General features: G+C 37.5%; 1 protein-coding gene and 1 pseudogene across 1 annotated transcript; both read left to right on the top strand.

Annotated features, from left to right (window-relative positions):
* Positions 1-415: 415 nt before the first annotated feature.
* On the top strand, positions 416-1,378 carry LOC123948646 (olfactory receptor 4C6-like). Its single transcript, XM_046015838.1, has one exon. The coding sequence runs from the start codon at positions 416-418 to the stop codon at positions 1,376-1,378; it is 963 nt and encodes a 320-aa protein (XP_045871794.1).
* Positions 1,379-10,437: 9,059 nt separating this feature from the next.
* LOC123947947 lies at positions 10,438-11,401 on the top strand (annotated as a pseudogene).
* Positions 11,402-12,911: the final 1,510 nt, after the last annotated feature.

Genomic DNA, 12,911 nt, shown 5'->3' with positions numbered 1-12,911 from the left:
GTGTCCCGGAAGCTGTGTACCTTGTTTAGTAAAAGGGATCATATGAGGAGCATGTCTTTGGGTTTTAGAGGAGCCTAATAGAACCTTATTTTATATTCCCATTTAAAGTAGTGGTCTCTAATGTGTTCCTACCAAAAGTCAGACAGCCTCTGCCTAAGTATCCAGAGCCAGGAGAGGTTTTCTACTGGAGCAGCACTTTCACTGTATCATTTGGGATCAATTAAGATGGAGCTGTTATGAGGTTATACTGTTAGCAGCTGGTTGCCATATTAGAGGCTGGAGAAAGAGGCAGGTCAAGAGGGTATGAGACACAGTGTAAAAATTGTCCAACACATTTAGTGATTATTAATTTAAAACAATATTCTTTTGTAGAATTTCTATTTCAGAGTGGTGTGCTTATATCAGCCCACAGTAAATGAAGAATCCAAACAATGTGACTGAATTCATTCTTTTGGGCCTTACAGAGAACCTGGAGCTGCGGAAAATACTCTCTTCTGTGTTTCTAACCATGTACGTGTCCACAGTGTTGGGAAACCTACTCATTGTGGTAACCGTGATCACAAGTCAGAGTCTGAGATCACCTATGTATTTCTTCCTTACTTGCTTGTCCCTCATGGATGCCACCTACTCCTCTGTCATTGCCCCGAAGATGATTGTGGACTCTCTCTCCAAGACCACTACCATCTCATTAGAAGGCTGCCTGACCCAGCTATTTGCAGAGCATTTTTTGGGTGGTGTTGGGGTCATCCTTCTCATCGTGATGGCCTATGACCGCTACGTGGCCATCTGTAAGCCCCTGCACTACACGACCATCATGAGCTCTCACATGTGCTGTCTGCTGCTAGGAGGGGCCTGGTTGGGGGGAGTTCTCCACGCAGCAATACAGCTTCTCTTCATGTATCAAATACCCTTCTGTGGCCCCAATGTCATTGATCACTTTATCTGTGATTTGTTTCCCTTGTTGAAACTGGCCTGCATGGACACCCACACCCTGGGTCTCTTAGTCATCCTCAACAGTGGGGTGATGTGTGTGACCATCTTCCTTATCCTCATCACCTCCTATGTGGTCATCCTCTGCTCCCTGAGGTCTTGTAGCTCTGAAGGGAGGCGCAAAGCCCTCTCCACCTGTGGCTCCCACCTCACTGTGGTCATCTTGTTCTTTGTGCCATGCATTTTCCTGTATGTGCGGCCTGTGACCACTTACCCCATAGACAAGGCAATGGTTGTGTCCTTTACCATTGTTGTGCCCATGTTAAATCCATTGATCTATACCCTGAGGAACACTGAGGTAAAAACTGCCATGAGGAAATTGGTGAAACGAGGGACTCTGGATGTCATTGGCTTACATGCTAAGGAAAGATCTTTCCTCCAAGGATAATGAGTTCCTTCAAGTCCCATTCATTTCAAATCACTGAGCACCCTACAGCCAATGGCATCATATATGTGTGCTAATTAGATTAAGTTATTATAATCAAGGTATATCCTAATTCTCTTGTATATTTGCTCCATCCTTTTTTTTTTCTTTTTTTAAGAAGACTCTGTGCACCATTTTTCCTCTCTTCTTTTTTTTTAGTTTTTTTAAAAATATAATTCAATTCTTGTTTTCAATAATTTAGGTCCTGGTTTAGGGCTTTGGTTTGTTCTTACTCTGCTTTCTGCTAAACTTCTCTCTCCCAGAGCTATTGCTTTGCTGGCTCCTTCTCATTTTTCTTTTTTCTTTCTTCTTCTTCTTCTTTTTTTTTTTTTTTCCATTTTTGCCTCCTTACGGTGAAGTTTCCTTCTCTTTAAACAAGTCTCTCCTGATGTCTTTTCCTTGGTATTCTCCCTAGTTATTCTCTGCCTCTTCATTCCTGGATTCATTTTACATGTCCTCATCTTGCCTCATGTCAAAAGAGAAGAAAAAGTCCATGGCAGCATAAATAATTTGTTGTTAGTAAAAAAAAAAAAAATTGGGATTATAATGTTTCTGCTTTATTTATAAAGTTGCAGAACTGGAAGGATTTTAATGACATTCCTAGCCTCAAATATTTGTACTCTGTTTGGGAATTTTCCTTGTGTCAAAAGTAGGTCCAAAATCTCCATCTTCTTTTACAGAGGTAAGAGCTGTTTTTACCATTTGTGTTAAAATTATTACCTGTCAGTTTGAATTCACATTTCTTCCCTTACTTTTTGTACATTGCCCCCAAATTAATTCACATTAAATCGCTTTACTCATTAAACATATTACTTCAGAGTTCAGTGCCTATCTCCTTTTTAAATTTTTTCTAACGATTTTTTAAAGATTTTTTTTGTTTATTCCACAGACAGAGAGATCACAAGTAGGCAGAGAGGCAGGCAGAGAGAAAGAGGAGGAAGCAGGTTCCCCACGGAGCAGAGAGCACATTGTAGGGCTCGATCCTAGGACCCTGGGATCATGACCTGAGCCGAAGGCATTGGCTTTAACCCACTGAGCCACCCAGGAATCCCCAGTGCCTGACTTCTTAACAGTAACATCTGAAACAAGTTTTGATATTACTCCCTTTTTATAGGAACTTGCTGTTACTAATGTTAGCTTAAAAATCATATGATTCTCTCTATGTTAGAATTGAAAAACTCAATACTATTCATGACACAAATGCATAGCAAAATAGGGGGAAATGGTGCTTTAGTTTGGAGAAGAATATCTTCTTAAAGAGCTATAACAAGTATGAAATTAATGGAGAAACATTAGATGAAATTGCTTCCTATTTCACTGAGAAAAATTGAGCCATCAGAACATTTCCACAGAGTCATGACTATCAATCTACCAGCATCTCTTCAATTATATACTACCTTTCTGCCGTCTCCAATAAACACATAACCTTGCTCCTATCCAAAGGCAACCAAACTCTTTCTGATCTGTGTTCTGAGCCTCACCTCCTTATCACTTACATAAAGGCATCTCTTATTTCACCTATATTTCCCTTACTAATGGATCATTTGCTTCAACAAGGAAGCAGTCTGTCATTTCTTTTATTTTTAAAATGAAATCTTCCCTTGGTCTTATTTCATTTATCAACCACTACTCGATTCCATTGCCTCCTCTTTGTAGCAAAACTTAAAGAGGTTCTTGAATGCCTGTTTCCCAAATCTTTCTATTCTCTTTAAAACTCTTCTGGGGATACTTCAGTACCTAACACTGAACATGTTCTTTTCAAGGTCACCAGTGACATCTGTGTCCCGAGATTGAGTAGTCTTTCCTCATTTCTTATCTTATGGACTCCATCATTAATCCCAGTCAGAAGACTGAAGAATCTTTCTGTGTTCTAATCAGACAATAAGCACATACAAAAGTACCTCCTCTTTCTCTGCAATTCAAGAACTCCATCAATAATTCACTCTACCTCACACTGGGTATTCACCTAGGCAGTGGTCCTTTGGGAAATTTGTCTGGCTCTGCCCAGTAAGGCCCTGATTTTGAGACACCATTTTCTATGATGAATTAATAACACCCCTCCACCAGAATGACAAAGTGTATTTTCATTAAAATTAATTCTAAAATTTGTATGTATGTGTAGCTATGTTTGAACATCCTTGGCAATAAAGCTAGTGTGAGGGACATAGAGATAGGGGACAGGATCTTCTACAAACCGGAACATACCATAAAACTCTGCGTTGTAAACATTTTGCTGTAGGCCTGTTAATAAAGAACTTTAAAGAATGGAAGAAATGGCCCAGAGATTAAGCCATCCATCTTTGGAAACTTGGTATAGATTTTGTAAATTAATAAATGATTAAGGCAGGATTTTAAATCTGAGGGTAGAATGGTTTATTGGATCAATTCTAGAAAAGCAAATTGCTATTTATCTCCCTCTACTCGATTCCCCTCATTTCATACATTTCTTTGTGCCTGTCTCTGTCCTCTCTGACTTGCAAAGCTGTTTTTTGAAACGTCACCTAATACTTGCACAAATAACATGTTTGTTATATTATCTGTCTCCCCGCCTTCACACTATTATTTCAGTGTTACAGCTTTCATTTCCTCTAACAGAATCAAATAATTAGTGATGAAGAAAACAGTGCATGAAATAAAGTAGAAGATTCCAAGTGTGTTTTGAAGTAGGGTCCACAGTTCCAGGATTGATTGCTGGAGTCCTGCTGTTGAGTCATGTGTTTAGAAGATCATCTCCTCTAGGAATGTGGTCCTGGTCAGATGGTCTTCTGGTCAGGGAATCTCTCTAAACTGTCAGTGAAAAGAAAATAACACTTGTCTCTTAATACCACAGGTGAATAATGCATGTCCCTTAATACCATAGATGAAGGTGCTTCTGCAAGTTCATTTTGATGATGAATAACTTCAATTCTGCTCTTTTTGTCAGATGTGAATAGACATCAAAATAGGTAGGATACAAGAGTGTGTAGAACAACAGACTCCTGCGTATGGACCCTCTCTGAAGGGACATCATGGGCTAAGTCTAACTTTCCCTCAAGCTTCAACCCCAGGGCTACCTAGATTCAGAGTAAGCAGACCTGCCATTCCTTCTCTTTAAAAAAACAAATGGAAATGAGAAAAATTCCTTTAATCTTCAAAAGTTGTGGGCTTTAGTGATGTTGTATATTGCTTAAGTACTGAGGAATAAAAAAGTGGATTTTAGATTAGTTCTATACATCTTTGCACATTATTCATAAAATGTGTTATTCTTTAACAAGCTCCTATTGCTACTCTACTCCCAACACATTACAGGTCCTTGTAGACTGATGTTGTGTTTAGTAAGCACATGGGCAGTTTGCCTTAATGCTGCATAGAGATATTGTATTCCATCCCAATCCACAGTTTTCTATTCCTGAATATGAAAGGAATGGAAAGTGTTTTCAAATGGAAACCCAGAAGAATTTGGAAAAAGAAAAAAGAAAAAGAAAGTTAATTGGTTAGAGACATAAAAGTTTGATAAATACTTGATCAAATCAAACCACAGGAAACTGAGTCTTAAAAAATCATACTGATGGGAAATTGCCAAACCGTGATGAGAACAGAGAAGCAGTTCTATAGGGTCATGACCTTTCAGGAAAACTTCTTTAAATTGCAGTTGGAAATCAAGTAGGACACTTTTGCTCCTTTACTTTTTTCCTGGAGACCATGTTGAAGATTGATAAGTAGTGGAGAACATTCTCTACCTTGTCAGCCAGAGTTACTCTTCCTCTCTCTTACATGTACGAGTAAGTCTTGGGAACACACTTCACATGTTGGGTAGCCATTGAAGGGGCTTTACTCTGTGCAGTATAGGAGATTGCCATCACCAGAATTTTCAAGAAACTGACAAATGGTAAGATTTATAATGCACATTTTTGCATTTTCAGGGAGGATTTTAAAGTGTGAGGTAGGGGGCTCCTGGGTGGCTCAGTGGGTTAAAGCCTCTGCCTTTGGCTCAGGTCATGGTCTCAGGGTCCTGGAATCAAGCCCTGCATTGAGCTCTCTGGTCAGCAGGGAGCCTGCTTCCTCCTCTCTCCCTGCCTGCCTCTCTGACTACTTGTGATCTCTATCAAATAAACAAATAAAATGTTAAAAAAAAGAGAAGTTATTAAAAAAAAAATAAAGTGTGAGGTAGTACTTAAAAGAACGGTGTTGTTGTCCAGCTACCAAGTTTAATGCAAGCATGAGTCTATCACTTAGCTGTGTACCCTTGGGCCAGCTACATGATTTTTTCACCCTAAATCTTCATTTTTAATGTAGATTATACATGAAAAGTCTCAAAAGATTTGGGAACTAAATAATTCATATAGTGTTCACAGGACAGCACTTGACACAATCATAAGTGCTCAATAAATAGCAGCTGTTTGACTGCAAACATTTTTTAGAGGGTTAGGAGTATCTAATATATCAAAGCTAATGAAATTAGGACTCATTTAGTTTTTCATCTTCAAGTTAAATCCAAATGCTGATGAAATGCAACATGTACCTATTTTGGTCCTAGTCATGTAATCCTATTTTTCATTCTTTCTAATTATATTCACATTCATCATTCATCTTCTAATGCTGTCTCCATCATGATATTTTAGGTTAAAAGGTGAACTTCTTTGCGGCTGTAAGGAATACTGATGTACAAGAAGGCAATTTCAGTCCTGTTTACTATTTACAATATTATTATATATAATACACAATTCTATAGTCCCACAACAAATGCCTAAAAAATGGCACAGGGAAGGACCTTAAGAGTAAACATGTTTCTTATTCAAGCCACAGAGCAGAGGATTCTGATTTTAAATATGTCCACTTAATCTTCTTTAAGTGAACTTGAGGCTAAAAGTAACATTAGATTTCTTTCTCAGAATATTTCAAGAATATTTAAATGGCTGAATCTTTGCACTGCTCTGGTGCTGGTTATTGGGATTTGTCTCTCTTAGAGTGAGCTTAATCACCAAGACAATAGAAAAAAAGAAAGCTCAGGCATCACTTAGGAAGGTCAAGGGTGGAAAGAGAGAAAGTTTTTAATTTTCTTTTTCATCAATTCTAGAACTAGTAAGGGTATAAAACATTCAGGGGAATCAGCAGAGAAATATTGAAAAAAGAGGAAGGTGAACTAAAAAGCACATATTTCCCTGATTGTAGGAGATAGAATATGCTTAGTTAGACAAAGAATAAATCCTTTTATTGCTGAAATAAATAACGATCCTGATAAAAAATACAGAGAATAATTAAGAATGGAATTTTAATCTATTCTTTTAATTTGTAATAACTATATATATATATATATTAAGATTATTTATTTATTTATTTATTTATTTGACAGGCAAAGATCACAAGGAGGCAGAGAGAGAGGAGGGGAAGCAGGCTCCCTGCTCAGCACAGAGCCAGATACAAGCTGTATCCCTTGACCCAGAGATCATGACCGGAGCCAAAGGCAGAGGCTTAACCCACTGAGCCACCCAGGCACCTCGAACTATATATATATTTAAAATACATTTATATGTGACTGATATGTACTAATACATACATAAAATCTTAAATTTATCCTGAAATATGATTACAGAATACTACTTACAATGGTGACTATACTATTAATTCCTCATATAGTTTTGCTCATTTGTTTCTTTATTCCTTAATTTCCTCTGCCACAGAACTAATGGGTACGGATATAAGCAAGATGTCAGAGAAATAATTCTGGAGAGCAATCATAAATTCAAGAGCTAGGCTTGAATAAAGTGTTAGTGATAATAGAATCTCTAAGGAAAGAAATGAGATCCAATCGGGTCAGATTACAGAATGCTATGAATGAATTGCAGTCTAGGGGCACGTGGGTGGCTCAGTGGGTTAAGCCTCTGCCTTTGGCTCAGGTCCTAATTCCAGGGTCGTGGGATTGAGCCCCACATTGGGCTCTCTGCTCAGGGGGGAGCCTGCTTCCTCCTCTCTCTCTCTGCCTCCCTCTCTGCCTACTTGTGATCTCTCTCTGTCAAATAAAGAAACAAAATCTTTCCAAAAAAAAAAAAAAAAAGAATGAGTTGTAGTCTAAACTGGATACTCTGACAGGCTGGGTAAATGAAATAGAAAGAGAATCAGTGATCTAGAAGATAAGCTGAGGGAAAAGAAGGAAGTTGAGTAAAACAGAAATAGGCCTCTAGAAGCATATGAAGAAAGGGTTGCAGAGATTAATGATGACATGAAAAGTTCCAATGTCAGAATTCTTGGGATGCTCATATAGTTTTAAAAATATACTTGATTTATTCTTCTCCTATCCCCAAATGAAACAAGATGGGATTGGGAGGGAGACAAACCATAAATGTCTCTTAATCTCACAAAACAAACTGGGGGTTGCTGGGGGGAGGTGGGATTGGGAGAGGGGGAGGGGGCTATGGACATTGGGGAGGGGAGGCGAACCATAAGAGACTATGGACTCTGAAAAACAACCTGAGGGTTTTGAAGGGTCAGGGGTGGGAGGTTGGGGGAACAGGTGGTGGGTAATAGGGAGGGCACGTTTTGCAGGGAGCACTGGGTGTTGTGCAAAAACAATGAATACTGTTACGCTGAAAAAAATAAATAAAATGGAAAAAAAAATATATATATACTTGAAAGTTGAAACAGGAATTTCTATTATTTTCAGAATGATTGAAGGTAGAATTAGTTTTGTGCCAAAATAAGTGGGAAGGAAATAGTGGGCAAAGCGGTGAGTGGGGAGGCAAAATTCCGCAGGTCACAGCCCAGGAGATGGTTCACAGTTCCGTTTACAGCCATAAGGGTCCTTGAGCCATCTCTGGTGCACCTCCAGTGTATTAAAAAGTATGGCTATTGAGAAAGGATAGACCTTTGAATATTTGGGAAAGTTTGGGCCATGACACATCTATTTGTGAAAAGTTATAACAGTTTAACATTTTTAGTTTAAGAAGCTATGTTATGTTATCATGTTAATTCCACTTACACAAATTAATTTTACTGGACACTTGATAAAATGATTCTCAAGCACCCTCTCCTGTTTTCTGAACTGCTAAGTTGATGGAAAATGATGGTTTGTGGATTTGAAGATTTTTAGGGGTGTCTGGGTGATCCATTGGCTTAAGCACCTGACTGTTGCTTTCAACTCAGGTGGTTGATCTAGTGTCTTGAGATCATGCTCTGCCTTGACTCTGCATTCAGCATGGAGTCTGCTTCAGATTCTCTCTCCCTCTCCCTCTGCCCCTCCTGCTCATACACTCTCTCAAGAATAAATCATCTTTAAAAAAGTAAACTTGATTTTTCATTTTAAATTTCATACAGTTCTGTCTAGATACTTAATGAAAATAAAAGTCTATTATTTTCTTATGTTTACATCTTGATTTTAAGATTATATTAACATGTCTGTATAAATGGGCAGAGTTATTATACATTATTTTTTCTTTTCATATTATAAAAATGTTTCACCATTCATGTCCTCACACTATTAATTAGTGTTTCACCGTCAACATCAGGTGCTATCAATCTGTCACAGTCTGAATTACAGAAGCATCTTCCTATTGTTGACCACATTAGATATTTCTAAATTTTCACTATCATAAATTACATGACATCATCTTCCATTATAAAAGTTGCCACCCTATTTCACTTTTCGAATAACCTTTAGGGTGGGAATTGCTACTATAAGGAACACAAACATGTCATTCTTGAAATAATGCAAAGGTGTTTTCCAAATAATTGCATGAATGAAGCAGTTTCACTGCAACTTCAGAATTAGCATGTTTTTAAAACCCATGATTTAAAATAAAACCACATATTTTACCTTATGATGATCTAAAATTTCCAGCTCACTGTTTGTGTAGATAGTGCTTAAAAATAATGTCAAATTGTTGATAAGATTGTGTCTGTAAGTAACTGGGCATTATCTTCCAATTCTACATTCATTTGTTCTGTGTCCTTCATCAAAGGGCCTCATCCAAGAATGAACAAGGGAATCAGAAGGCTTAAACCTGTATGGGTGGAAGGAGAATTGAAAGGCCAACCTGCTCTTCATTCTTGTAAGGAAAGGAAAGTTCTTGTTTCTTTCTGCTGACACAGTGGGAAAGACTTTGGGTGCTGGAACTAAAGTTTCTTTATTAACATCCCAGATCTAGCACCTTTTCTTGACTTTATCTTTTATGCATGAGTTTCTTACCAGTACAGTAAGGATAAGACCTAACATGGACTGCATCCTAGGCAGTAGGCACAGAATATATATATATATATATATATATATATATATATACATATATTCTTTAACTTAGTCTATGTGGCAACACTCTGGTATAGGTATTTTTTTTTCCTTCTAAATTCCAGTTCTTATTTTAAAGTGATGAAAAAAAAACCCAACACAACAAGAAACCAAACAACTTAACACATGGATACTTGTATTTTGTTTGTATGGAGATTTCCCTTGTATCTTTCTCTTTTGTAAGGAATGAATGAACTCATCTTAAAGGCCACGTTCATTTCAGATGTTTAAAGAAGTATTTGGAGAGTTGCCATGATTTGCAAGTGCCTCTTAACCTGAATGTTATTCTTCTGTTCGCAGATAAGGCAGACTCCTAGCAGGCATAGCGTGCAAATGCCCTGTGCTCCTCTTCTGTGCTCACAGGTGGACATCATGATTCCAGTGCCATGCACTTTCCTTAGAATCCTTCTCAACCGTTCACTCCAGGAAGCACTGCTAAGTGACTAGAGCTGGTAATTGAGATAAACTATTTCTCCATGGGTGGATACCTCCTGTACCCCTTACTGGAGCTCCAGCTATTTTAAAGTATTTAACAATACTTTTTCTCCTCCTCAGTTCTTCCTGACCTTCCACTACCACCTAAACAAATTTTGAATATTGTGTTCATACTGACGTTAGAAACACAGAAGATAATTTTTCATGTAGATGCACCAACTTCTAAATGACGACTGTATCACTTTGCACTGGTCTGAAACACGTATTTCTTTCCCATAATTGTAGACTCTACATGTTCCTTCTGGCAGCTTTGAGCTTTCTTTTAGAAATCATGCAAAACCAAAGCTTTATAACTTGAGTTTGTCCTCCTGTGGCTCTCACAGAATCCTAATGTTCAGAAAATAGTATTTTTTTTTGTTTTTGTTTTTTGTTTTGTTTTGTTTTATTTTGTTTTGTTTTTGCTATATTGCAACTGTTGGTAGCAACTTGTTAATTGTGGAGACCATCAGCAGCCCAGCACTCCTGGGCCTCCCATGTACTTCTTCTTGGCCTTCCTGTCCTTCCTGGATGCCTGCTTCTCCACTGTCATTGCCCTTAAGATGATTTTTGACTCACTGTATGAGAGGAGAACTATCTCATTGGAGGTTGCTTGACCCAGCTTTTTGCCGAACACTTCTTTGCTGGGGTGGAGGTGATTGTCCTCACAGCCATGGCCTATGACCACTATGTGGCCATTGTTAAGCCCCTACACTACACAACCATCATGAACTGGAGGCTCTGTGGCATTCTGATGGGTATAGGTTGGATGGGGACTTTTCTGCATTCCATGATAAAAATTTTCTTTGCTTTCCAGCTGCCCTTCTTTGGCTCCAATACCTTTGACCACTTCATGTGTGATTTGTACCCATTACTGGAGCTTGCCTGCACTGACACTCACATCTTTGGCCTTGTGGTGGTTGCCAACAGTGGGTCTATCTGTATCATAATACTCTCTTTGTTGCTTGTCTCCTATTGTCATCTTGCTCTCTGTGAGAACCCATAGTCCTGAAGGGTAGTGGAAAGCTCTCTCCCACTGTGAATCTCATGTCGCTATTGTGGTTTTCTTCTTTGTCCTCTGCATATATGTGTATGCACGGCCTACACCTGTTTTCTCCTTTGACCAAATGGAGGCTATCTTTTACACTATCTTAACTCCTTTGCTCAATCCTTTGATTTACACTTCCAGGAAGAAGGAAATGAAAAATGCCATAAAGAAAGTATGGAACAGACTAATGGTGGTTTGTAGAGGCAAATGAAACGTTGAAGCTTAAAAAAAATTGTGAAGAATAAAGTCAGATATTTGAGACACAATCTTTGTGTGTTTTGTCCTCTTTAATAGGAGCTTATATATTGAAAAAAAAAGAAAATAAAGAGAAAAAGAAAAATGAAAAGACAAAAAGCCAGTAATATGGTGCCAGGAAAAATATTTTCACACTTAGATCACTTACCAATTCTGATTTGGTAATTCAGTGTTCATAGTAAATTAAAAAGTGCTGGAGATTATGTTTTCTTAATATGTAAGATTCAGTGAAAGATTAAAAAGAGAAATTACCCATCAAACCTCTTGCCACTCATCCCATGATTTGGTAAATCTTTGTGGAGGAATGACAAAAATATCTGAGAGATTCGAAACAGAAACTCACACTATTTCAAGTGAAAAGAGACTTATGTGTAAGATATTGATCTCTGTGATTGACGAAGACACAGTCAGGACTCTAGGATGGAAAAGATAAAGAATTCTCAGAAATGGAGCTATAGGAATTCCTATATCATATGACTATGTTCTGAAAAAGAGGAACTCGTACCTTGGATTTCATGACCCCACTTCCCCATGTACTCTTATTTATTTTATTTTATTTTTTATTTTTCAAGAAAAGTTATTGCTTTCTGATATGCTGACATAATTTAATTTTCCTATTTTTAATTTTTTATGTCAGTTTCCTCCCATGGACTGTATGCTCTAGTTGAGGCAGGGAATTTTTTTTCTCGTTTTGGTTCATTATGTATCATATTATTCTAGAACATCCTTATGTAGGAGTTCGGTAAATAACTGTTGAATAAGTGCACAAATGAGGTACCTTCCCATATGCACCTTTAAGTATATCTGTAACATTAACACATCAAAGTAAAGTTTGGCAAAGGAATGTAGTTATTGCTGATATTAGATCTTGGTAATGGTATCTCTCTCTCTATATATAAAATTTTATCTAATATATATAAAATTATTTTTATATACTTTTATATAATATATTATATGTATATACAAAATTCAAGTAGAAAATAAAGCCATTGCTTTATGCACATTCTCATTCTCCACACTATCTCCCTTTCTCCATTCCCTGAAAACAGCATGTCTTTCTCTCAGTGATATGAATTTTAATTGTGAACTATTTCTGATCCAATTAAAATCATTTATCTCCTCAAATTTCCATTGTATTGGTTGGGTTTATCTATCCAGAATTTCTGAATTATGTATTGGAAACCTTCCCTTGTAAGATAAAACTTTAAATAAGCAGAGTTTAAATCAGGGCCCTGATTGATGCTAAGATGAAGACAGAAGTGGCTTAAACTGAGACAAACCTCAGTTGGCATTTGCTCTATTTCCACACAGTTTCCCTGATGGGATGAGTATTGTCAAGTGAATTCAGGAAATCCTAGCATTCCTTTGACAGAACCTGGAATCCAGATGTCATCCAGTCTTTTGTTGTACAAGAAATGTAATGAGCACTAAAGGTCATTTGACTCAGAGATTGAAGAAGCTTCAAG

This window comes from Meles meles, chromosome 8 (assembly GCF_922984935.1).
Source record: "Meles meles chromosome 8, mMelMel3.1 paternal haplotype, whole genome shotgun sequence".
In the NCBI taxonomy this organism is placed as follows: Eukaryota; Metazoa; Chordata; class Mammalia; order Carnivora; family Mustelidae; genus Meles; species Meles meles.
Note: the sequence above shows the minus strand (reverse complement) of the source record. Positions and strands in the feature narration are given on the sequence as shown.

What these genes read in the sequence shown, in the direction of transcription:
- LOC123948646 (XM_046015838.1), top strand. Translation starts at nt 416, where the DNA reads ATGAAGAATCCAAACAATGTGACTGAATTCATTCTTTTGGGCCTTACA.